Source organism: Pagrus major, chromosome 5 (assembly GCF_040436345.1).
Source record: "Pagrus major chromosome 5, Pma_NU_1.0".
NCBI classification, from domain to species: Eukaryota; Metazoa; Chordata; class Actinopteri; order Spariformes; family Sparidae; genus Pagrus; species Pagrus major.
In genome coordinates this window covers 33639099-33666310 of record NC_133219.1, presented here as the reverse complement: position 1 = coordinate 33666310, position 27212 = coordinate 33639099, and the positions used below count along the sequence as shown (strand labels likewise).

The 27212-nt window shown below is 42.5% G+C and overlaps 1 protein-coding gene across 1 annotated transcript; it reads left to right on the top strand.

Annotated features, from left to right (window-relative positions):
* Positions 1–9913: 9913 nt before the first annotated feature.
* Positions 9914–24160, top strand: mapk4 (mitogen-activated protein kinase 4). The gene is made up of 8 exons (XM_073466051.1): positions 9914–11470; positions 12850–13025; positions 17734–17878; positions 19572–19654; positions 19930–20008; positions 20288–20507; positions 20745–20910; positions 22421–24160. The coding sequence occupies exons 1-8, from the start codon at positions 11104–11106 to the stop codon at positions 23363–23365; spliced, it is 2181 nt and encodes a 726-aa protein (XP_073322152.1). The 5' UTR covers positions 9914–11103; the 3' UTR covers positions 23366–24160.
* The last annotated feature ends 3052 nt before the right edge of the window (positions 24161–27212 follow it).

Below are 27212 nucleotides of genomic sequence, written 5' to 3'. Positions count from 1 at the left end.
GTTTGTTGCCGGTGTGTTTTTAAGCTGCAGTAGCAAAGAAATTCCTGCAGGTGGTGTAAGAGAATATTCTCTGAGCTGAAAGTCTAAACCTCCAGTTGTGATGAGGAGACCCCCCCCAAAAACAACTAATATGTACTTTGTACAGGGTGGAGGAAGATATGAGGTCATAGTGTATCATTCAGTTATTATAATGAATGAATAGTTTGCAAACAATTGCTTTTAATAAGACTTTAAGATGTTATAAAGTGCTTAAAGTGACGGCCTTTATTAACAGTTATTTCTCCTCTTCCCGTTGACAAAACTGTCCAGTCACTTCTTCTCTCCTGTACTGGAGTTGCAGTGAATTGCTTTTAGTGTGAGTGCTGCTGTATTAATGACGTCCGCTGATGTAAATGACCCTGCTGCCCTGTCTCGGTCTGCGTCCCTCTCATATCTCTTGACTGCATATCTTATTCAGGGCATATCCTCACTGCTCCAGGCTGTGTTGACATTTAGACAGGCCGGTCCTTTTCAGAGAGAGCTGTTGGCGCACGCACGGCCAGATAACCTTGTCGTCTCGCAGACCTGCCTTCCTTCCTCTCTCTTTGGCTCTCCTGTCTGTTTATCTGTGTGCTCGTGTGTCTGTTTTCTCTCGGCTCACCTTTTCTCTCTTGTCGTGCGCCTTCTTTACCTGTTTCTGTTTTTATATTTGCATCTCTATCTCCTCCCAAGACCACCCATCTGTTTTCTGTCCCGTGCCCCCTGTCTCCTCACTCTGTAGTATCTCAAGCGTTAACCCTTGATATCAAGTGGTGCAGCAGGGAAGATAGTGCTCTTTCTCAGTAATGCTGCACACTGTGAGTAATATTTATCAATTGGAACAAAGCAGCTGTCTTTTAGAGTAAATTATCAGTCAGTTATACAAGCACAGAAACCAAGATGTTTCAAGATTATTATTCTGTGTTCTCAAACATTGACAACTTGCTTTATACAGGCCAGTGAGGTGAAGGCTAACTTTGAATAAACTGAGGCATGGGCAACAATGGGATAACCCATCTAATAATGTAAGAATGCTGCACTATTTAGTTGTTTTGTGCCTTGTTTTTGTTTGTTTGCTCAATTTTAAATTGCTTATTCAACTTGCTTTGTACTTTGAATTAGTTTTGTCATATTAAGGAGTTGATCTGGGTGGGTATGGATGTCAGGACGACGGGTGATGTCATATTTGGATGTTTTTCCTTGTTTGTCATATGACCCGGAAAGCTGTAAGAACTCAAAAAAGATATAGGAAAGTTGTCAGAGAAAGCTCATCCACTCTGCCAACCTCTCTTAGTATTGGACCTCAATCAATTTAAGGCACTTATAAGTCATTAGTGTGGGCCAAGCTCCAAAACCACTGGATCTCCATAAAGGGGAGGATGAAGAGAACAAATACAATAAAATCAGTGATAACCAAATTTTATTTTCAACCAAAATATTCAAAAATATTCACAAAAATAAACATTTTATTTATTATTGTTGTCATAAAATGTCACCTCTGTCATAATATTGCTGCATTTCATTGTACTTGTGGAAAAAAACGACCTCCAACACAGAAAAGTGCAACGTAGGTCATGAACACGACATCACAGCAGTATGACTGCTTTCATCACTTCTAACTTTATGTAGTGTTTGTGTTGTTAAATGTGCTGTAACAACAACTTTGTAGTCGCCATTTTCTTTTCCATTCAGCTGATTTAGGCTTGATACAAGTCTTTGTAAGCATGATGCAGTACCAGCCTACAACTCAGGTCTTTTTCTTAGGTGCCCTTATCTGTTAAAGCAGCTGCTGTAGTTTCGTGAGACGCTAGCAGACCTGCCATAAAAGTAGATCTCTGCTGAAAATGTAAGTTTTTTGTACTTAACATAACAAAAATAATGATGTCTAAAGGTGATAAGAGTAAAGCTAACCCATTCACTGGACCTTTTCAGGGGCCCAGATATTCATCGGACGGGCTTGATTCTACAATATATTTCCCATAATGCCACTGGATAGTCATTGATAAGCCCTGCCCTGCCTCTAAAATGCAGCTTCTTTCAAAGTTTCTTTTCTTTTCCAGTTTGTAATGCTGGCTTTCCTTTATCAGTTTTAAGTCTCAACTTTTACACATTAAAACATAGTGATGAGTAAACCGAACTCAATGGACTGCACCTTTAAATATTAGAGACAGCATGAATCAGGTTTTTCCTTCCTGTTTCATAACAACCACTGTGTTCTGCCTTCACTGTCACCTTCAAGGTGAAAAAACAAAGAAACTGAAAATTGTTGAATTCACTGGGGTGAGAGGTGTTTGTGCGTATGATTTGCAATGTAGCATTTGCTATTCCCCTATGAGTCATCTTTGCACACCTACAGATGAGCCCTCATCTGGCTCCTCTTCGGGGCCATCATTCATCACCTCCCTGGTAAAAAAAAAAAAAAAAAGCATTCAGCAGAAACACACACCAGGCGAGCCGACTAAGCCAGATGTTGTCACAGAGAAATTTCAGCCTGACCTCTAATTTATTTATTTCCTTTTCCTACTTAGACAGGGATCTGTAGTAGGGAGGTAACCTGAAGAGGACGCACACAGTACAGCAGCTCACTCCTCTGAAGGTAGAAGGCCAGACAGGCAGTTTCTGTGTGTCTAAGCAGAGATACGAGGACTCGTGACATTTCTAATGCTAAATGCATTTTCTGGATTTGTTTTTATTTGTTACATATCTGTTACATATTATGATAAGAAACAATAAATGACTTTTTCTCCTTTTTATAAAACAGTTATACAAACAAATAGGGAACCAGCTTTTATTTGAATTCCCCCCTTCATCTTCCTTTCAGGGCAGACCCATAAATAATAACACCTATTGTCGAGACCAGGAGCAGGTGCTGCCGACAACACACATGCCCCATGCCTGTGTGTGTGTGTGTGTGTGTGTGTGTGTGTGTGTGTGTGTGTGTGTGTGTGTGCGTGCGTGTTTCTGTAAATAACCACCCACCACCGACACTGTGATGTCTCCATTTGTCAGATGCTATCAGTGTTAATTAGAGGGAGCAGAAATACAGAAGTGGAACAGAAACAGAGAACAAAGACTCAACAGAATTAAATGAGCAGCAGCAGCAGTATCATGGTCTTATCCACATTATAATTGTATAAGCCTTTCAGACATTTAACTAGCCTGGCTGCTTCTCCTTCTCTTTTTCTTAGCTTTCTTTCCAGGTTTCTCTGCTTTTCTTTCCTTCTTTCTCTATCTCTTTTTCTGTTTTTAGTCATTTAAAGACGACCTATGCTTTTATTTATATTTATGCTTTTTTTACATATAGGTTCTTGTGCATGTAAGAGGTCTTGAAAGTTGGAAACTCCCACTGCGCCTGAAGTGCCTGAAACGCCTCGTCAGTAGCCCCTGCCTTTATTTCTGTGACTTTGTGACATCACACTATGTCACCATGTCACACATTTGCGTAATTTATGGCGAGCAGCTAGTTTGGCACGTAATTGATTTCCCGCAGCTGCTCTGTTGTTGTAAGCGTAGCTGGCTCAGGCGTGTGTGAGCTGACCAATTAGAACAGCCTGGGTATTCGGTATTAAAGAGACAGGAGCTAAAGGAGAGCGTTTCAGACAGAGGGGGGATACAGCACTGCTGCACTGGACAGTATGAGAAAACTGATGCGTTTTTTGAGCATTAAAGCGTGTAAACCTCTTCTAGTAGTAACCCAAAACAAAATAATGAACCTGAAAATGAGCACAATATGTCTCCTTTAAAGATGCCAGTGTTTTTTTTTTAATATTTTTTGGCTAACCTGTTAGCCAGTGACTTTCATTTTACCTCCAGCTACTTTCAATGTGCTGATGAAATAACCTGTGTGTTCGTCCTCCCCTAGAGATAATTTCAGGAATTTGAATCACAGACGTCCCAAAAGACTCCAGAAAGAGTTTATTCTAGCTGGTACATCAGAGCATTGTTTAAGTTTCTGCCATCTCATCTCTTTGCTGTAAAAAACAGCATGCTGTGATGCCGCAACGTCTCCGCAGCCGTGTCAGAGCAGTACAATAGAAACACACACAAGGAGACACCAGGAAGTGTTTGTGATTGTAGATACACTCTCACTCACATCATATTGTAGAGACTGGAGGCTGACTGATGGATCCACAGTGATATTTTGATGTTAAGCAGTGGTGTTTAGTTTGAATGTGAAAAACAAAAGATTTTTATCTTTTTGCAAAATGGTCAACATTACATTTTCTGACAGCTTCCCGTTTCCAAATAAAAACATCTGGGGAAAAAAGCCTTTGCAGTGACGCAAAAAGCAACAAAAGTATTTGACAATTTCCTCTTCACTACATTCCATCTGTAACCCGTCTTATCTTAGCGCCGCACAGGAGAAGGAACAGATACACACCTGGAAGATGTGCTGTAAAGCTATGAGTCGAGCGGGATGAGCACTTCTATGTCGCTTTCATTTTTCCAAACAGCACCAGCTTTTCCGAATTCAACCTCCCCCTCTGTAATCACAATGTAACCGCTGACCCATCATCTAATGGCTTATTGCATTTAGCAAACTATTCAGCAGATTTCTGTAAAATTCCACTCAAGGGGTGATGAAATAAAGTAAATTGACTGTGAGGTTGTCGAGAGATGAGAGAGAGAGATTTTTAACACTCCTGTCAGGCTCTCGGGATGATGTGGATTCCCATTTCCACCTCTGAAGCAGAAATAGTGCACTAAATCCAGAATCTCTCCTCTTCACTTTACACCGGGTTCATTACATTAGTTGACTCTTGGGTCTCTGTTTTATCTTCAGCCTCTCTCCTCTCTGTTAATCCTGTAACACCCCTGCCTGCATAATCATTATCACATTCACCGTGACCTGCCATCTCTTTCTTTTTTGGACTCTCATAAGAACACTTCCACTAAACACAGACTGTGGGACTTAAAGGATAAGTTCACCCAAAAAAAGATCATTCAGTCATTATCCAGTCATCCTCATCTGGATGGAAAGTTGGGTGAAGTTTTGCAGTCGGTAAAACATTTCTGGAGCTGAAACAGCATTGCATAATAACATAAAACGGCCCCATACAGCTCGTACAGTGTAATCCAAGTCTCCAGAAGCCCCCCCGAGATCACAAATTGATTTGAAAATACATTTTTCACACCGTTGATGCGCGGCTGAACTTTTGCGCCTTCAGACAGCATGCACACTAGCTTTACTGACAGCTACAGTGTAGATTTTGGCTTAAAAAGTGAGTACATAACATCTTTTCAAATAAATTTGGGATCTTTGGGCTTCCATAGACTTCTATTAAGCCGGATGAGCAGTATGGAGCCTTTTTATGTTTTCTTTTAGTTGTTTTAATGCAAGCCCCCAGCTACTTCAGTTGTCTAGGAGAATGCTGCAATGCTATTTTGCTGTGAAGCTCTAGAAGACTACAGAACTTCATGTGATATTTCAAAAGGATGCCTGAGGGCGAGTAGATAATGACTGAATTTTCATTTTTGGGTGAACTTATCCTTTAAACTATCATGCCATAAGACATTGCAAACATCGGAGAAACTTCAGTTTTTACTCCTGTTGTGCTCTCTCTCGATCTTCACGAGGGCAGACAACCCACACAGTGCACCGAGTTCACACAGTTTTCTGGAGTTGTCGAAGTGGTTTTGGAAAAAAGTAAGAAATCACAAACTGAACCGAAACACAAAAAATCTCTCTGGGAGTGAAACTGTAAGGGTAAATTTTTCATTTGCTATCACAATTTTGCACAGTATTGTTCTGTTTAGTCCTCTTCTACTTTCTGATGATCATTGACCTGAAAAAGTTAATTTCACTGATGGAGTTTTGTGGAACAACGGCATGGCTGAAATGAACTGACTTTGTCAGAGATGTAACGCTCTGCAGGAAACTTCCAAAGCGGGGTTTCGGCCAATAAAGTGTGAAATTGTTTAATTTCATTGTGTAATAATAGATAAGAAATAATATATTTAGAGTTTCTCATTTTTCATTTTCTTTTTAAGTTTATGAAAAAGTGGCATTCATAATCAGACATTTCCAGTAAAATCAGGCTGTTGTTTTCAAGTATATGCATGCCATCTCTACTTCACCAAGATTATATGCCTATACATTTAATTTCCAGTCCCTCCATGACCATATCGCCCTACAATGGAGACTTTACTCAGCATGCAAGGATAAAATGTTAGCAGTTAACGTTTCTGACCTTCACATCCGGAGGTGGAAGGTACATTTGTGGCAGTTCGAGTCTGTATTTCCATGTTTTTAAGTGTCAAACCACAGGATATTTTTTACAACTCACCACGGCGTTTCAATATTTGTAAAGGTGATATTTTGAAAGAGGAATTCAGGAAGATCTCCGGCCGCGTTTCTGGCGACCAAACCAGATATCTGTAACAGGAAGTCGGGCCACCTCCAGCCATTTTTTGTGGTGACGAAACCGGATATTTTTAAGTTGACCTCGGGAGATTTCCAGCTGTGTTCGTGGCTACCAAGTGCTTTATTTTTCACGGGACGTCCGGACATTTCCAGCCGAGTTTGTGGCGACCAAAACAGGTATTTTGAGCCAAACTATGATGTTTTCCTAAGCATAACCAAATGGTTTTTAAGCACAGCATTCTGACAAGGAAAAAAAAATGGAGAATCGAACCTCAAAAAAACGCCAAGTTCTGACTCATCTTTGTTTGCAGAAACGTAGGCTATAAACTTGGCTAACATTTAATCTGGCGATTGGGTTGCTTTTACTCAGATCTCTTGTAGATAATTGCAAATTATTATTTCTCACCGGGGGTCCTTGATATGTGGTGGCATCCTTGCTGCAGTAAAAAAACATCAAATAAATAAAAAAAATATGCTCATCATTCACCGTGAATACTGGCTCCTCTCTAGTTTCCTCTCTGGGGGGAATCTCAAAACACACAGGTCCTGCACATGTCAGGACTGTAGATGACTCTGATAAAATAATCAAGCTGGAATAAGCTGGAGGCTGGTTTGGGTTTTTGGAGACCAAGAGTGCAGATAAGTGAGGTCAGGAGAGAGAGAGAGAGAGAGAGAGAGAGAGAGGTACTTAATCACCCATGGTGCAGTGTGTGTGAGTGTGTGTGAAGGTCTAGTAGATGGTGTATCAGACTGGGGGTGATCCCTCCTCTCCTCTCCTCTCCTCTCCTCTCCTCTCCTCTCCTCTCCTCTCCTCTCCTCTCCTCTCATCACTCCCGTGCAGCGCGGACAGAGAGCGGACGGTCGCCCACAGTAACCGGCTCTGTAGCAGCCGCCTCTGGGCTTATCTCATCTCGGCGGATCGCCCCCGGTGCCGACCCGTACCGGCTTGCCTCTCCCTCCCCGTATCATCTGAGCCACTCACTCACACAGACACACACACACACACACACAAAGAGAGAGAGAGGAGAGATGCGGTCGTGTTTCACTTTCTTTGCTCCCAAGGATCTCTCACATCTTTTCATTTTTGTTCCAGTTGCAGCGGATCTTTGTCTGTGGACGGCGGGCTGCGGCTGCGTGAGTACGGATTGCTTGCTGTTGTTATCTGTGCGTGTATTTCTTTCTTCTTCCTCTTGTTATTGCGATACTGAGATAGATCAGATAACGAGGAGCTGGATGAGGTGGGAGAAGAAGGAGAAGAAGAACAAGAAGGAGGAGGAGCACAGGCTGGGACTACTTTTTTTTCTTCCTCTTTTTGGACATGGGCTCTAATTTTCTTTTTATTCTTATTATTAGATCAGTCTCAGTGTTTTTGTTCTGTCAGAGGGGCGTCACTGGGAGTCTGGAGACGCACACAAAGGCAGCAGCATGAAGCCAGTGTGCAGGGAGGATGCAGCGTTTCCCACACTGCAACTAGAAACTGCCTGAACGCCTGTTTGGAAGTAAATAGAGTAATAAAAAAAAAAGAGAGAGAGAGAGAGAAAGGAAACAGAGGCAGCTGCACACAGCCAGAGAACAACAGGATGTGTTTGTTCACATAGTGTCACCTGCACATTTGTCAACATCACACTGGCTCCAGTGGAGAGTAGCTACACTTTCATTTTATTCATTTTGTTCTGACTTAACCTAAATTAAAGGCTGTTTTTTTTCTTCATATAATGTGATTTATGATAGCAATGGGCTTCACTATTTCAAATGTTCACTATTTTTACTGCACCGCCTCACCAAACTGCAAATGATTCTCATTCATATTGAATATTCTCGTTGCATAACCCTGAAGAAATATGGAGTATAAACGCACAGAGAGAGAGAGAGAGAGCACCAAGCGCCATCTCCAGTGGTTATGCATAATACATTAAGTTAGCCCAGCTGCACCTCCCACCCAGCACACCACTGTCAGCGCTCCCCCTCTCTCTGTTAGTCCCTCTCTTCTCACCTTACAGTCAGCCCTGACTGAGGCTAGCGTGGACACAGAGTGTGTGTTTGGAGTGCTGTTTCAGTCCAGTTATTGTGTGCACCTCCGCTTGTTTCTTGAAAGAAAATAGGAGAGGGGGAGAGCTCAGTACTCGAGCCTTCCCCCACAGGCCTTTGACACCAAAGAGATTTGTTTTATGGATTGATGGATTGTTTGAGTTCTTCCTGCCCCGGGGATCAATGCTTTTGTTATGACCTTTTCAAGAGGTGGAAATAGAACTAAAATGCCAGGTAGGCTGATTCTCCTGTAATTTGCTTAAAGGGTTAAGTTTACACAAAAATGAAAATTCAGTCATTATCTAGTGACCCTCAGGTCAACGGAAAGTTCGGTGAAGGTTTGTAGTTCACAGCAAAACGGCGTTACGGCATTCTCCTAAACAACTGAAGTACATGAGGACTTGTTTTAAAAAGTAAAACAGTAACAAAATGTCTGATGTGTCTCCATACAGCTCGCTCGGTGTAATCCAAGTCTCCAGAAGCCCTGAGATCCCAAATTGATTTAAAATAACGTTATTTACACCCTGTATGCGCGGTTGAGCAGGTGCACCCACTTCAGCCGGTTTGCACGCTTTTAACACTTTTAGCTTAACATCTTTTCAACACAACCTGGGATCTCAGGGATTTTGGAGACTTGGATTACACCAGAAGAGCTGCTTGGAGCCATTTTCTGTTTTTTTTTAGTTGTTTTTATTACGTTTTAAAATAAGTCCCCATCTGCTTCGGTTGTTTCAGAGAATGCTGAGGCACTGTTTTGCTGTGATGCTCCAGCAATAGTTTGTGGACTACGAAACTTCACCTGACTTTCCATCAGCATGGGAATAAGTGAATAATAACTTGATTTTTTTATATTTGGTTGGACCTATCCTTTAACTTACTTGTAGTCAGACAAAATAAAGTTATAATGTGGGATTCAATCAAAAAATTATTGCTGCAACCAACGATTTTTCTCAATCGTTGATCAATTTTCGATTAATCAATTAGTTGTTTGGTCAGAAAATGGTGAAAAATGACAAGATGACGTCCTCACATGTCAAAGATATTCAGTTTACTGTCACAGAGGAGTAAGGAAACCAGAAAATATTCACGTTTAAGAAGCTTGAATGAGAACATTTTGACTTTTTTTCTTGAAAAATTAGTCAAATGATCATCAAAAAAGTTGGCGGATGATTTAATAGTTGATCGATTAATTGTTGCAACTCTACAGAAGAGTTGGCCATCACTCAAAAGGATGCTGCCATGATAATCCCTCCCATCCTGTCAGATTGTCTCCGCTCTGAAATGTCAACAGTGTCATATAGCAGATATTAAAGCCTCGTTGAATTGATTATCCTCTCTAAGCACATTAAGTTACTGCTGTAGATTAGGTTACACTGCCATTCGGTGTTATGTAACGGTAACTCTCTTGCGACACAGACCCTGTTAACGCGGCGGCTCTGTTGCTGTGTAACTTTCTCCTTCAGTGTGTCTCTTCACCCCATTTCCTCTTTTCCTCCCCAGCAGCAGCAACAGCAACAGCAGCAGCAGCAGCAGCAGATGTGATGAGCGACACAGCTAACAGCAGCATCTTTCCACGGGCCTGATGCTGAAATCCCTACATTCATGAGAAGGCAACAGGAAGCAGATTACTGAGGGATTAAACGCACGCACACGTATGCCCATGCAAACACACAGTTTCCAGGATTTGAAACAAACTGTGGATCTCAAAATGAATGAACTCGCCTGACTGACTGAGACTCTCTCTGGTATCATGGAAGAAGAGGAGGAGCCATCTCATTGAATGTAACTCACATAACCCCTCCTTCTTTCCTCCCGTCTCGCTATCGAAGGCTTTGACTGGTCGATGAGGATTACAGACTTATAAAAAACACAGCAGAGCGCACAGAGAGAGAGAGAGAGAGAGAGAGAGGAGTGCAGAGCCGGCCGTCTGCCTGCTGCTGTCCCATGATGCATCTACACATGTGAAAGCAGGATCAGCCTCACAGAGGGCTGTTTCTATGGATACCCCTGCCCTGGGTTGTATTAATAAGACTCAGTGATATTCTGACTATCTGTGCATGAGCAAAAACACAGCGAGAGATTAGAAGTGCATCCCCGCAGCCGACTACAGCATTGTTACGGGGCAGAGAAAGACGTCAATTGTCGGGAGGAAAGAGATGCTTCACCAACATGTGTCTAAACCTGTAGCCGCAACATGGCAGATGCCTTCCCTTTGATTTCGATTTTCTTTTCTCGCGTCCCATTTGTCGCTCCCTGTCTGAGGTTGTGTTCAGGAGAACAGCAGGTTCGGTAAAAGAGTGATTTGATAAGAATCTGCCCACACAGGACTGGAGGAGGAGGTGGAGATGATGCACAAAGACACTTCTGTGGCCATGGAGGACAAAACTTTTTTCTAACCAGCTTGCAAAACTAAGCAAACTGAGCACAGCTTGAAATCGTGGATAAAATAATCCTCCTATAACCTTCGTGGGCTCCCCAAAACTGCCACCGCCTCTCACCAGACTAGTTACTGTACTGACTCTTCTGACATCTAACATGCACCAGCTACCAAGAGAAGATTCAGGTCTCTAGTTAAGGCTCTGGACTCACCAGCAAGATGTAACATTAAGCGCAAAAGACAACAATAAAGCACTTTTAAACTATCTTGAGGTACTTGGAATCTATCCATCATCACCCCCTCAGACTGAGTCACCATGGCCAGACAAGACGCCCCCCTCTTCCTCCACGGCTTTGACCTGGGTGGCCACTTTGTTGACCTTCGACCTCTCGGCGTAGGAGTCACAGGCCTGGTCCTCTCAGCTCTGGACCAGCGCACTGGACAGCGTGTGGCGATTAAGAAGCTGGTGATGCGTGATGCTGTGACAGTGAAACACGGCCTGCGGGAGGTGAAAATCACCCGGCGGCTGCTCCATGAAAACGTGGTGAGGGTTCATGAGGTTTTGGCGCCGTATGGGCGACCTCTGCCCAGAGACCCGGCCCAGCTGAGCGCTTTGTACATCGTCCAGGAGTGCATGGAGACGGATCTGGCTCGGCTGCTGGAGCAAGGGCCGCTGCACACAGGTACGGGAAGCTAAAAGGAAAATCTGAAATTATAACGAAACACAAAATATTATTTTCTTTGCTGTCGACAGTTAAAGTCCCATTTTTACCACAGTATGGTGCTTCATGTTCACTCGTGTTTTGTTGCTGTGCAGCTGGCTTTGTTTGCACTGTGATTATTGGATCTAGTGACAAAGCTTTTGAAACACTTTCTTTTACTGAGACGGTGTTTTATCATCCACATCCGAAAGACACACATTTGAAAATAACATTACATTTATTTATGTCTTAGCTTGTTTGTTTTCTCTTCACATAAATGTTTAGTGAGTCTTGAGTGAGACAAACCATATTTTTTTGATGTATGTGCCATGTTTTTACATTAGAAGATCAGAATCATGCCCAAAATGTGCTCGTTGAACAAGTGTTCCCTTCATTCATTCATATTGAATTATTCATTTGGACACGTGTGTAGGGCTGCACACTTAATCGAAATATTATTGAAGTCACAATATGGCCAAGTGCAATACCCAAAAAGAAGCTGAGATTTTTTTTTTTTAATAAATGTAAAATGTGTGATAAAGCAGCATTATAAAATACTGCAGTGCTGCAGAGATGCCTTGGCCTTCACATCTTGTTCTCCAGATGTAAGTGAAAATGAAAATTGTGACGCAAAACTGATCACTCACTAATCACAATATCTGTGGTAACGATCAAAAAATGTCAAAATATTCTTTTTTAAAGGTAGTTTCCCAGGGCCCAAAGTGACATCTTTAAATTTGTCCAACCAACAGTCCAAAACAATCATGCAATCATAAATAACAAATAAACACAGCAAATCCTTACATTTAAGAAGCTGCAACCAGCAAATGTTTGACATTTTTGCTTGAAAAAATGACTGAAACAATTAATGGATTATCAAAATACCTGGTGATTAAATTTCTTATGATCAACTATCCATTAGAGCCTGACCAACATATTGATACCAATATTCTCCTGTCCCAAGTATATCGGTATCGGCGTATATGTTGTCGAGATCGGCCCATCTAAAATGTTTACATTTTTTTGTTGTCATTTTAGAGAATAACAGTTAATCTGTAAAATATTCTGCTTCCGTTGCAAATCTTGTCACAACCACATTTAAGGGATCACTGCAAAAAATTGTGCGATATATCATCTGATATATATCGGAATTTTTCTCTACTTGATATTGATATTGGCATCGGACCGAAAACATGCAGCTCTAACCAAGGAATAACCAAGGCAGTCAGAGTAAAATGCCAAAAAAAGGGCACAATTTTCTAATTTCCCCATAAAATGTATTGCCTGATTCAGGAATAAGCTTTGTTATGGTGAGAACAGACGCAGTGTGGTGTGTCCTGATGCCTTTTGCCCTTGAACAGGTCACGCCACACTGCTGTTCTACCAGCTGCTGAGGGGACTGAAGTTCATCCACTCTGCGAACGTCCTGCACAGAGATCTGAAGCCCGCCAACATATTCATCAACACGGACCAACTGCTGCTCAAGATCGGGGACTTCGGGCTGGCCAGGATAGTCGACCCTCACTACTCTCATAAGGTAAAGAGACGTCTGTATGCTTACGTACATGCAGTGCAGAGTCTCTTCATTCTCAACTGTAACATTTAAGCACACACGAAAAAAAGTCCCTTCTCATGTTTAAAAATCACAGTGTTGGCTTGGTTATAGTATATACTAGTAGCTGGATGTCTTCTCTTCAGTAGCACTTGTACAAACATTTCCAGCCTTAGCCTAATTACTCTTAGTGATATTTTTTCGGGCATGTAAATGTAGCGAATGTGCCAAGTGTTCTTTTGACGAGAGGCCAACGCCTGCCTCTGATCATTTTTCTCTTTGGGCTCATGCTCTAAACAAGCTTCAAATTAATTTTAGGAATCCCTAATCTTCTGAGGACAAGCCAGAATAAAAGTTTTGAACTCTTCCCACATAGTATCGGCTGACGTTGATTTAATTAGAGAACGGCACTTGTTTGATACGTGTCCTACAAGAAGGGATCATACTGGGAATATCCATGTCAGAAAAGCAGATAAAGTTCAGAGGATTTTTTCACTCTCCTCCTCGCTCAGATGCAGTGTGAGCCGCTCTGCCGCCGATGGATGAATCGAGGAAGTGTATTGTATTATTAAACGTTATCTCTGCTCCCTCCTATTGAGGTAGAGCTGTTTTTCCGAGGGAGAGATAGCAGCTCCTTAAGCCGTGGCCCTGTGTGGTTATCATCAGACGGTGGTGCACAAACGCTTGTCCGTGTGTGGTAATGGATACACTTCACAGGATCACATACTGTTGCATAGGAAAGTCAGGAGGTTTGCACACATGCTTGGTGCACCTCACGACTGAAACTCAGAATAATTGATCTGTCTGTCTGATGTCCTCTCAGTGTCCTCTCCTGAATTTCTAAACCTCAAACTCTAAGAAGTGTGTACACCTCTTAGAAGTATTCTCAATGTTGCTACTGCAGTGCAGCCGAGCCGACTTTTCTCTATGACTGACATCTCCGATTACACATCTCCGTATCTGATGTCGCCGACCTGTGTCTCTCGCATCAGGCTGAAACCCTGCCATTACAGTAACGTCTTCTTCTCAAACGGTATCAGGTTTTGTGCTTATCAAACCCTGTGATTAACCTGTCCGATGTAGATGAAGGCTTCTGAGAGATTAATGTGACAATTTACTGCTCCATTGTGCTGCGCTAAGATCCCAGAGCAATACTGTAACACTAGCAGGGCAGGCTGTGTGCGTGTGTGTTTGTATGATTGTGTGTTTTTGGGCCTGTGCATGTGGAGAGGAGCTCTTGTGAAAGACGATCTTTGTCAGCTCAGAACACGGGACTGGGGATCAGCTGGGCGCAGACACAGGGGGTGAGTTTGGAGAGGAGGAGGGGAGGTGGAGGGAGGGAGGCAGGGAATAGATCAGGAGCAAGGGTGAGGAAGATTGGGTCATGGAAGGGTGGACAAAGGAAAGAGAGGTTAAATGTACAAAGGGAGAAAAAGAGCAAAAGGGCAAAGAGGAGAAACAAGGAAAAAAGATGAAAAGTAAGGGAGATGAAGGGAGTAGGGTTCGTGCAGGACAGCAGATACAAGGTTCACTTCTGTCTCATTCTGATCCCCACTCTGTGTGAGTGTGTTTGGATGTCTTTGCTCTCACACTGTGTACCTACAGAAAGTGCTCAGAGAGTCTGTCAGAGAACACAATGTTCAGGCTTCAGATAGATAGACAGATAGACAGATAGATAGACATTATTTTCCCCTCTTCTGGTGCCGCAGTATAAGCCTCTTTCCTTTAGCTGACATTCAAAGCTTTGATAACAGGGGCGCATTAATAACCAACATGAGTGCCGGCTGCAAATTACACTTCAGTTTCAAAACTGTGTGCTGACAGAACCGCAGACACGCTTTGAATTGTTCTCGGATTTTGTTGGACAGAGTTAGTCACAGTGGAGTCTGTCCCAGCTGATGCGTCTGTTAGCCAGCAGAACACTTTGTCATTTGCTCATTAGCATAAGATTGTGTTACAGCATCAGGAGTTATGTGCGTGTGCATGTAAGATGACGCCAGCCTATTTGTGATGCAGTGTTGACACCGAAGCAGATGCCCGCAGTGAACGTGCTAGCTTCCTCTCTTGTGTTTAATAATGCAGAGCCAATAGCACTGCTTTTTTCAAAACATTTTGTGGAAATGGACGTGGGCAGGATTGACCTCAGCTGTGATGAAAATTCATAAATGGTATTAACTTACATATTGAGCCATAAACAAGACTGGTGTCTGTATGTTTTCATGACTCTCTTTTATATGGCTTTCAAATAAGGTCCCTGCATCACAAGTCAAACTTAGTCTAGTTTTATGTAATGTTTGACGTGCCACCACACACCAAAATATCCCTCCCACCCTTTCCTCAGTGCTCCTACAGTATCTTAGAGGGTCCGAGTGTTATCCCAGTGGTTTTTAAAGCAAACTGACTCTGCAGTGGCTGTTTGAGCTGTCCTGATGTGCGCCGGCGACTACGCAGACAAACATTTACTCAGGCAACGAGAGATGACAGAAAAGGTTGAGAGGAGAGAGACGGGAAACAGGGTCTGAGAAAACATTATTTGTGATGTTGTTTACGGTCTCCACCAGAAGGAACTTTCTGTGGGTATGTGTGTGTGTGTGTGTGTGTGTGCGAGCGTCACCTGCTGGGCTGGATCTGCCCAGAAATTATTCATGACCTGGATGAAGGACAGAGAGGAAAGGTGAATAAGGAGAGAGAGTTTGAAAAGAAAAAGAAAAGGGAAGAAAGTGAGGGAGACAATAGGACGGTTAAGATTTTCAGAGCCAAGACGAGAAGGGGGGAAGAAACAGGTGAGAAAGGAGGTGAAGCAAGCGGTGTGGCATGAGGAGACAGACGGGGTGAAGTGCGAAGAAAATGGGAAAGGGAGGGGAGACATAGCTGCTGGAGGTGACGTAGAGAAACACTGAGGTGAGCTGAGATGAAGGGAGCGGGTGGCGAGGAAAGCGGGAGGTGCTGACAGCTGAGGAGGAAGGCGAAGAAGGAGAGAAGAAACGCTTTGTAGTTGGGGAATAAATGCGTTACAGTATTGAAACCGAGGCCTAAATATGCATCTTCCTCTCTTCAAAGCAACTTTCAAAGCGGTTTTATAATTAACTTGTATCATGAAATAATATTCCATCCCGAGAATGTTGTGCTGTTGACATGAAACGCAGCCAGTCTGTCAGAAGCTTGCCAGGAGAGCTCAGATGTAGAGAACGATGAGTGCGGAGGGGAGAGAGGAAGACAAGGTGAGTGTATGTTTGTCAGACCATCAGCGAGCGCTCAGCATCAGTTTTCTGCTCCGTCATCCGCTGGCACGCGCAGGCAGCGAGGAGGGAGGGCGGTAAATAAGGTGCAGTGTAGGCCGAGTAGGCATTAGGAGAGAGAGAGAGGAAGTGGAAAAGGAGATGCTGGTACACATGATGGAGAGTAATGAGAGGAAACGAGAGGAGGAGGAAAGAGTAGAGAGAGAGGAGGAACAACGCGCTGAAGTTAGTTTGTATTCACAGCTTCTCGACAGGGCAACTCATCTTGTACTCAAGGAGTCGTGTGATGTAAGAAAAGCTGGTCCAAAAAGACTCATAGAGCAAAAATTGACATTTAAAAAAGCATTTCGGCCAGGCTGGATTCTAGGTAGCGGCACATTGCTGGAAGGGATGTATAAGTGGGAACATTGGCGTGGGCTCACAATGAATAAAGGCTCTGAGTCATGCCCTAAACCTTCTGAACGAGACTCGGTTCACTGTATATTTACCATCTTCAAATAAGAAGAAGGAACTTGCCTCTCAGCCGTCAGGAAAAATGTAATTATCAGAGGCACTTTTTTTTCCCCCCCTGCTTCCTGTGGTGTGATGTTACACGCGGCCCAAAATAATTTTAACTGGTGTGGAAGAAGATCACAGAGCAATTTCTGACATCCATTTTGAGTGTGCAAACTCATCTTGGCCAGGATAAATCCCATGCTGTCTCTATGGCGTAAATCCTAAATAGAGTACAGACGGAGATCGGTGAACAGTGAGATGGAAAATGGAAAGAGTAGAGATTTTGGGGGGCCTCTTTTCCAACCGTGAAAATCACTAAAATCCACAAAAGTGAACAAAAATAGTGTGCCAGTTAGAAAAAAGTGGAGTTATATGTAATAAGGCGGTAGCAAGAGGCAAAAACATCTCATTATACAGTAAGTTAATCTGGTTTGTATGTGAGTTCGCCTTGCCTGCAGCTCATCTCCATGCAAGGCGTCATCCGTGTTGCTCACAAGGTGAACATTTACAAAAGTAAAAGGCAGAAGGGAGCCTTGTCGGAGCAGCGCTAATGAGAGGACGGTGTTGTTACGGCGCAGAGCATCAAAGCAAGTAACTGCAGGTAGAGTTTCAGGGGGATGTTTTCTACTGCAGGAGCCGGCTTCCATCCTCGTGCACATGACATAAAATGAAGAAATCTTTGTGGGTGTAAATCGAAATATCAGTTGTGAGCTCGAGTTTCATTTTTTTGTAGCTGACATTACTGACTTTTACAATGCTTGCGCGCACACGCAACAGAAATAGCTACCAAAAGAACTGCCAGCTGGATTGTGATGAATATGAGCAACTTGAACACCTCGTACACATGCATGCAGACTAACAATAAGCCTATCTGTTGCATCCTCCTCACTAATATAACTAGCATATCATTCTGATATCTTCTAACTTTCTCTTATTCTTCCCTCTCTCTGCTTCTCCAGGGCTATCTGTCCGAGGGTCTGGTAACTAAGTGGTACTGTTCCCCCCGTCTGCTCCTGTCCCCCAACAACTACACCAAGGCCATAGACATGTGGGCTGCTGGCTGCATACTGGCTGAGATGCTCACCGGACGCATGCTGTTCGCAGGTAGTGTTTCTCACACAGGCTCCGCCAAAACACTGTCATCATGACCTTGACGTCCTGCAGCAACGTTATGATTGCTGATCATTAATTTGACGACATGATTAGATACGATCATATCATTAATATTTAGCAGAAACATCTTATTCAAACTGACCTGCAAGATCTTTTTGGGGAAAAATGTCCAGGAACTGGTTCTTCCTCTTGTGGTATTTCTGATATTCTACACCTCTGCTGTATGTAGTCTGATTTGTGGCTCCCTTGAAGGGCAGTGCATGTAAAAGATAAGATAAACATTTTAAAAAATGTATCTGCACAGCCCAATCTCTTTTTAAACATGCAGAAAGTATAATATCTGCAATATGGGTATGCAGAGTATGAGACAGTGACACCAGACCATCTTAGCAATGACAAGTGAATACTGTAGCACAATCAGGTAAATCACTTGTATTCAAACACATATTATGTGTCCTTCGTTTACTTATGTAAAGTTTTGTCTATCAGAAAAAGGTGCTGTAAGACTTCATCACAAGGTGACATCAGTTGAGAGCTAAGGAGAGTTTCTCTCTCCACAGTGTCCTCCACCAAAGATACTTTATTCTCCTTCTGCAGGCTACTTCTTTGCCTGACCAGAATAACAATGATGATAAAGAAATTGTGGCTGTCTGCAGCTGATGTAGTTCCTCCTGACAGGCCGATTTGACCTCCACCAGCCCTCTACGCCACAGGAGAGATGGTTCCATAAAACTCAATAGCGTCATCTGTTCCCTGGTGTTCCCATCCGCTAGACTTTCACACATCTATCGACTTTTAGAGATGCTTGCCTTGCTTTTCACCTAGCCACCAGAGTGTACATGGGACAGTATATTTTTTGTTTACCACAGGGGGAAACAATGCACTTTCATTCAAATACACTGCCACTGCTTGCTTATGGTGGTGAATGTGTTGGTATAGCACCACCTGCTGGTGTCCATTAGCTTGATGAAAACATTTAAGGGGAAAATGCTGCTGCACTGGTCTGAGCTGAGAAGTTCAAGCATCACCTCTGGTTCTAATGAGTGACTTTAAAGTATTTGTTTTCCACCAGTTGTCAAGAGTAAAATGCACTTTAGGACTTTTCTCAGAGTTGAGTTTGATGGCACTTGAATTTCCCCCCTGGGGATAAATAAAGGATGATCTTATCTTATCTTATCTAAACAAAATTTCCTGCTGCACAGAATACAGTACCTACTGCGATGTCACAATTTGGGTGTGACCAGAAAAACAACATGCCTGAAAGTTGGAAATTAAGCTGCGACAACTCACTTTAATTTAGTGGCCTAGTTGGAAGTTTCCTGGAAATGTATTTAAGAAATGACCAGCTATTATTAACTGCTTATTGGAAAATACATTTTGAGGTAATTATTGTAGTTTCAAAGAAACATCAAATATTTTACTTGTTATATTACCACCTACTTACCATGACCTTTCCAGATCTGTAAGATTTAGTGTTACCAGATTTTTTGTAATGGCTGTCTGCAGAGTTTTCCATCCACATGATTTTTATTGCCCCTCCTTATCTTTCCATCCCTTCCCCCTGACAGCTCACACCTCCTAGTTATCCCTGTTTGACTCTAATTGGTCACCTTTTTTTCTGCTTATGTAACTGATCCTCAGTCTCTGCTCTGCTTGTCTCTGATTGGCCGGTTCCCTCTCCCAGGAGCTCATGAGCTGGAGCAGATGCAGCTGATTCTCGACACCGTGCCAGTGCTGAGAGAGGAGGACAGGCAGGACCTGCTACAGGTGACTCCTCGGTGGCTGCTGCTCTTCATATGTCTGCAAGCCTATTGTTTAAATATGGAACGGGGGGGCGTCATGTTCCCTTTGCAGCTTTAGAGCAGAGAAATTCAGTTTGCAGCCAAGGTTAGATGTGCACATAACTATTTCCAATAAGGCCCCTGCCTGTGTTTTGCTCTCAACTAGATTCAGCACCTTGACTGCTCTAAAAACATGTACAAAGAGAAATAACCACAGCAGAATTATGTACATACTTTAACCCCACTGTCATTCTTTCCCAGGTGATGCCTTCGTATGTCAGTCATGGATGGAGAGTCAAGAAACCCTTCTCTGAATTGCTGCCTGAAGTGGATGCTCAGGGTGAGTGGAGGGAATTGAGTAGCGAGAAGAAGAGGAAGGTCAAGCAGTGTGTAACAGAATGGGCACAAAATAAGAGTAATGGGAAAAAAAAACATACGGATGAAGAGATGATAGAGTAGCATAAAGAGGTTTGGAGGTCTAACACATATAATTTAGCCCTGAGAGAGTGAGACGAATGAAGATATATTTTATGGAGAACACACATCATGGCCACAGCATTTTATTTATCCTCCTCTTCCATCTCCATCCCCTCTTCTTCTTCTTCTTCTTCTTCTTCAGCTGTGGACTTCCTCGAGCGCATCTTGACCTTTAACCCCATGGATCGGCTGACGGCTGAAGCAGCGCTGTCCCATCCCTTTCTCCAGCAGTACTCATGCCCAGAGGATGAGCCCACCTCGACGCATCCGTTCCGCATCGAGGACGAGCTGGAGGACAGCCTCATCACCGAGCAGAGCCTCAGCAACAGCAACAGTCGGGCCTCCAGCATCCACTGGGAGAGGTGTGTAGATTTACCTTTTTATAGCGGTTTATGGTCGGGAGGTTGAGGGAATTTTCCTCTTCATTTGATAATGAAAATGTATATTATGTCAATTTTTTGATTGCTACTATAGTTTCTTTGCTGCATTCTGGTCTATTTTGTTGATTTCTCATCAAATTATCAAGTGGCCATTTGTGTCTAAAAGGAAAAAAGTGAAATACTTACTTTACGACTAATACAAATGCTTCATTTTTGCAGGTACGAGAACAGCTCATCAACAGATGTGTCCTGGCAGCAGTCAGGCGGGAGGTGTCGCTGCATGCCCCCCGGCCACACCACATCTGACATGGGAGACACCACGGAGGATGAGGAGGTGCAGAGAGACCCCCGGGCCACTTCCACCTCATTGTTAGAGGAGGCTCAGGTGGGATACGCTTTGTCATTTTCCTTTGTATTGACTGATTTGTACTTGAGTATGACCATTACCTTATTTTAATGAAAGAGAGTTGTGAAGAAGTTGGTAAAGCTGATTAGCTGAGATGTCATGTTGCCTCAGTTTCACAGCAGTGATACTGTAAGTTATGGTGTTTTTGGAATTTAAGCAGCCCCGTTGTTTCCAGTCACAAGGTGAACATTGCTATTTCGCTCCCATTTCTCTTTGTTAGCATCTTTCCATGCATATGTGTAGTCTTTAGAGGAAAAAAATGTGTTACAACAACCCATTCACCTTAATAACTGTTGGCAATGTAAGTGTTCTGCAAACCACAGATTTGTTGAACCTGTTACAACTTTTTCTTTATTTTAGGTTCAATTTTCAATTTCATGTTTTTGTGTTATTAAACACAAAAAAGACCACAAGGCAACATAAACAACTTCAAAGAGACACAAAATGACTACAAAAAGACATAAAACGACTAAACAGATACACGAAGGACTACAAAGAAACACAAAATAACACAAAACAACCACAAGGAGACAAACGACTACAAACAGACACAAAATGACTACAAGGAGTCACAAAACAACTACAAGGAGACACAAAATGTCTACAAAGAGACACAATATGACTACAAAGAGACTCAATATGACTACAAAGAGACACAAAATGACTACAAAGAGACACAATATGACTACAAAGAGACTCAATATGACTACAAAGAGACACAAAATGACTACAAAGAGACACAAAATAACTACAAGGAGTCACAAAACAACTACAAGGAGACACAAAATGACTACAAAGAGACACAATATGACTACAAAGAGACTCAATATGACTACAAAGAGACACAAAATGACTACAAAGAGACACAATATGACTACAAAGAGACACAAAATGACTACAAAGAGACACAAAAAGACTACAAAGAGACTCAATATGACTACCAAGAGACACAATATGACTAAACAGAGACACATGACAATGCCATGCTTATGATGTGGTTAAGTTTAGACACAAAAACCTTGATTAACTTGGTTAGGGTTTGGGAAAGATCATGTTTTAGCTAACCTGGTTATGTTGCCACCAGAGCCTGACTGATATATATAGGTCAATATTGTCATCTGGTATTGGCCTGTCACAGATATATTGGCAGGAATTGGCTCATACAGTATGTTGGCAATTTGAAACCTTTTCTCTCTATAGAACACGATGCAGAATAAGATGCTCGGGGTAATTTAAAATTAAGGAAATTCCCAGTAAAGTTTACCGTCTCAGTGCACTGATGTTATTTTGGACAATAAAGTTTATTTCTGACCTGTAAAATAGCCTGCCGATATTGATATCACGTTTTTTTTTTACTATTTACTATTACTTTTACTATTTTTTTGCAGTTCAACATATAATACAACTGAAATATATTCCCTTTTTTATTATCTTCCCCATTTATCACCTTCTTCCTCCCCAACTGCTACTCCCCATCTATCTCATATAGGTCGACCCACGCAAGTATTCCCACAGCAGCTCAGCTGAACGCTTCCTGGAAAACTCTCACTCCTCTCTGGAGCGGGCCTGTGGTTTGGGCTATGGGGAACTGGACTGTGGCCGCTCCTGTGACTACAAAGTCGGCTCCCCTTCATATCTGGATAAAATAGCCTGGAGGGAGGGTAAGCCTCAACACTACTCAGAGCCGAAGCTGATCCTGGATCTGTCTCACTGGAAGCGTAACACTAACAGCCTCCATGTGCCTCCCGAGCCTATCGGTGGCAGCGTGGAGGACCTGGGAGATATGAAGGAGGAGGAAGCAGAAGCGGAGGAGGAGGAGACGGGGGATTTATTCCAGGAGATCTCCCGCTGGGTGGAGAGCACCCAGTCTCGTCTGCACTCGCCCAGTCCTAGTCCATCTTTGGAGCCTTCCTGCTACACCTCCTCTCCACCTCTTCCTCTCTCCCCGACTGACCTTCCAACTCCAGTCTTCCACTACGCGGAAGTTATGCGACAACCATCAGCTGAATTTGACGAAGACAGGCGAAGCCCACTTCCGCCTGTCACGTCTTCCTCAAATTCCCTTCCCTCACTCCTCCCCTCATCTCCCACCTCTCCCCTTCCTCCCCAGTCACCTGTCACTGTGTCTCCCCCCACCTCACCGCTTTTTCCTCTCCAAGAATCTCAACCCCTTTCCTCTACTTCCTCCGTTCCTCAGCCAGCCAACGATGGCTCTTTAGAGTCACTTCCCATCAAGCAAAAAGACCGGCTGTTCGACCTGGACGTGTTCATATCCCGAGCTCTGAAACTGTGCAGGCAGAATAGGGAGAAAGCTGACGTGAAGAAAGGGAAAGAGGGAGGATGGAGGGAAGAAAGCAAGCAGCCGAACATTAACAGAAAGGTGCCCAGGCTCCCAGAGCACAGGACTCCACCACCACAGACTCCCAACTCGTGATGTTGAATTTCAACTTCCGGTCCACCACAGTATAGCCTCAGCACTTCCAAATGCTCATAGTGCTTCGCAGAGTGAGGATTGAATACGCTGCTTAAAACATTAGAGCTTAGTGTTAGCAGCAGCTGTCTTTTTGTTACTAAACTCCTCACTTAAACAAGCAATCCTGCAGCTTTGTCAAGAGGTGCTCTCAGGCAATAAGAGGTCACAAAGCACCGGGGTAAATATTAATAACCATTCTTCAAGGATTTGTTCCACATGAGAATATTCAGAAATGGTCAGCTAATTAACGATTGTGGCATTTGTGATCTGCTGTGACACAAACATTCAGCCCGTTACCGACTTTTTCCCAGGCTGCTGTGTGCTGGATAACACTAACCTACTGGCGAGGGATCGTTTAGTTTGTTTTAAGTTTGTGTTTCTATACGAGATCGCTTGCTGTGTCAGTCAGTCAGTCAGCCAGTAAGTTTTTGGACACGTCAGACAGTCTTCCAATGGTGATGTTCACCGAATAATGAAAGCGACACAGGGAATTTTCCGAGTTTCTCTGAATGTATTAACTGAAAAATAATCTGTGAAATGATGCTCTGTGGTGAACCATTTTTAGTATTTGATTTGTTGCTGTTTTAACACGCGGTGACCTAATGAGCTCGGTCATCGCTACATACCGTGTAAACTTGTATAAAACTGTTGTCATATTTAATTCTACGGTACATTTTTTCAAGACTGTTGTTGACGCTATTCCTGTGTCTAAAATATTCTTGTATTCTTTGTTGAACGCTAGAGCACAATTTTACGTTACTTTGGAGTGAGTTGTAGTTTGTTTGTTTTTTACGTGGAACGCTTTATGGTTAATAATTTATGATTATTCAGCAATCTTTGCTCTAGCTCAATCGTGCACCGAACAAGGTCATCATCTGCTGTACACTCACTGAAAAGTACTAGACGGCCAGATATCGGTCTTCAATTGTTGGCTGTAATGCGAACAACAGTAGCCTATATTTTGGAGAATGTAGATCCTTTGCAACCTTTATAGAAAATGATTTGTACTCAAACTCCTCAATGCTGCCCGCTAAATATATTAATACACTGTATGGAACAGAAAATAACCAAAACATATATTTTGAAATACTTTTCTATCCAGCGTGTCAGACAGTCGACGCTCAGAATGTTATGTATTCCCCTTCAAGTTAACCAAATCAGGTGAAAAGACGCAGTCGGATAAGTTATTAACAGATGAAGGCTGTCGGCTTGTGCCTCATATTTTCCCAATCAACTGCATCTGACATTCACTTCACTTGTTGAGCGAATAGAGAGCATAAATGGCATTAAAATTATGCCGCTGAACTAGTGCCAAAAATAAATATAGTTAAATCCATGAGCCCCATATTCTGTTACCAAGAGGAAATAGCTATCACCATCCCTCATTTCACTATTTGACATGTAATCCTTTGCTGTAGGTGTACCATAGACTGGTCAGTCTGTACTTACACGAGGGTAACGCTATTAGTGAGATGTATAAACGACACCGCCAGCACAGCTACAACACCCCAGAATAAGACATATTTTATCTGTTTAGTGATCTCTCAGTCCAGCATCTGATACCCATTCTGACTTAGCAACAAGTCTGTCACACCCGATTACATTAAAGGAGACATATTATGATCATTTTCAGGTTCATAATTTTATTTTGGGTTACTACTAGAATATGTTTATATGCTTTAATGCTCCAAAAACATATCAATTTTCTCATAGAAAAGCACCGCTCACCGTGTCTCCGACGGCTCTGTCGTGTTTTCAGCACCCGGTTAGCTTCACTTCTACCACGAATACAGGCGTAAATTATGCAAATGTGAGACGTGGGGGCGTAGTGATGTCAAGAAGTCACAGAATTAAAGCCGTGGCTACTGACGTGGTGTTTTAGGCACTTCAGGAGCAGTGTTTTCTGTGGGAGAAAAGAGCTCCCTTTGGACTTTTTAACTTTCAAGACCTTTTACATGCACAAGAACCTATATAAAACATTGAAGCATAATATGTCTCCTTTATAAGGTAAAGTGACAAAGTTTTCTTTACAGCTGTTAACTGTTAATGCTCATGTAACGTTGGTCTTAAATGTTGACTTCCATAATATTTGCACCTGTAAGCAGACCATCAATGGCACAACATAGTATGACTTCCTAACTAAGGATCGAGTCATATGTGACAATGCTAACAGTACAACTTAGGACAAAGCAAAGCCAGATGAATTCTTTGACAATAGACATATAGCACATTTAGAGTTACTAGCACAGTCAGAAATACAGGTTTTCCTCAGCAACAATTGCAACTAGATCCACTGTCAATGTTTATTTTCATCAATAATGTAGCTCCAGGGTATTCACCACAGCTGGGGCGACTGAGAGAAGTGTTTAAGTAATGTCCAAACTGTCCATTTCCTAATCCAGAGACATTTATCTATTCAGAAATAGATAGAAGCTGTGCTGCAGTCAAACTAATTACTACTTACTAATAAAAGGAGTTTTCAACCTCTACAGGTTCACATTTTTCATTATATACTGTTTCCTCTGCAGGTATAATCTAAGCCAGCAATAACATCACCGACAAATAACACAAACATACTGTAACACGTATGGTTACTGAGCCGACGTTAGTTATTTTAAGTGTGTGAAGCAATGTAGAAAAATGTGCCTCAGTACACCACAATGCTTCCAGCTTGCTGAATGTAACATATCCTCTCCCTTCTGCATGGCTTTCACAACTATTCGAATAGCTTCAAGTTTGTTGTTTTGATTATGTGTCTCCTTGTTGAAAACTTTCTATTTCTGTGAGCTCTGATTCCTTTTGTACTCACGCTTCAAGGAAGCCTCAGCTTTTCATTTGAGGACAGCTTTGAGGTTTTTAAATGCTCAATATTGATTGATAGTATCTCTTTTTGCAGTTTCTGTTTTTGCTGAAAAATTAATAAAAACAATACTTAAACTATTATTTGACCTTGTGTTTTTTGTTGTCTTGGCACAATACAAATGTTGCTTGATTAACGTAGATAGGCCTTTATACAAAAATACCGCTGTAGGCCTCTATGCTGTGGTGGTTTGCGTTTCATGACAGCTTCTGCCACCAGTATATGAATGTGTGTGTGAAAGGGTGAACGCTGGCTTGTGTTAAAAAGTGCTTTTAGTGGTTGCTAAGACTGCAGTCCATTTACCAGTGGACTAGACTGGTGATGATGTGGATCTGCCTGGCTCTTGTCATTTGTGGTATTGTGTTACTCCCGAAAAAAAGCAATTAATGCAATGCATATGCAGCTTTTGGGGTACCTGAAGATCTGGGATCCATAGGCTGTGTTGCCAACTGGGTTGGTAATCCACCCCTGTTCAGCCAACTTGTGAGAAGCAATGCATTGTAACGTTTTAAATTAGGTGACCAATCCTGACCTCTAATTCTCTCTACTGTTAAGCTACTAATGCTATCTTGGTGCACTCCTTTGCGGTGCATGTTGTTATTATTTTGCTTATATTGCAAACACAAATTAACAATACCTATGAAAGAAAGCCCACACGATGTGTAATTCTTAAGTATAACCACAAAAAAAATACAGCTGAATGAATTATTCTTCCTCTCTATAACAGGATTTAAGTACATAGCCAACGGAACAACGTGCAGAAAGAAAAAAAACTCTTCTTACTTAGCTACAAAGGTGTTAAAAAGACTTATATCACAATGAGATTACTTTGTTTTATAGTAACTACGGCCGGTGGGCTTCCCTCCAATGATCTTGCGCATGTCGCAGTCATTACGGTAACCAAGAAGGAAACCCCAACACGTGATTGGACGAGCGGCCGAGCTCACT

Bases quoted from the DNA above. Each gene is read 5' to 3' on its own strand.
- mapk4 (XM_073466051.1), top strand. From the start codon at position 11,104: ATGGCCAGACAAGACGCCCCCCTCTTCCTCCACGGCTTTGACCTGGGT. The intron at 13,026-17,733 runs GTAAAGAGACGT...CTGCTTCTCCAG, and splicing joins ACCCTCACTACTCTCATAAG to GGCTATCTGTCCGAGGGTCT. The intron at 17,879-19,571 runs GTAGTGTTTCTC...TCCCTCTCCCAG, and splicing joins CGGACGCATGCTGTTCGCAG to GAGCTCATGAGCTGGAGCAG.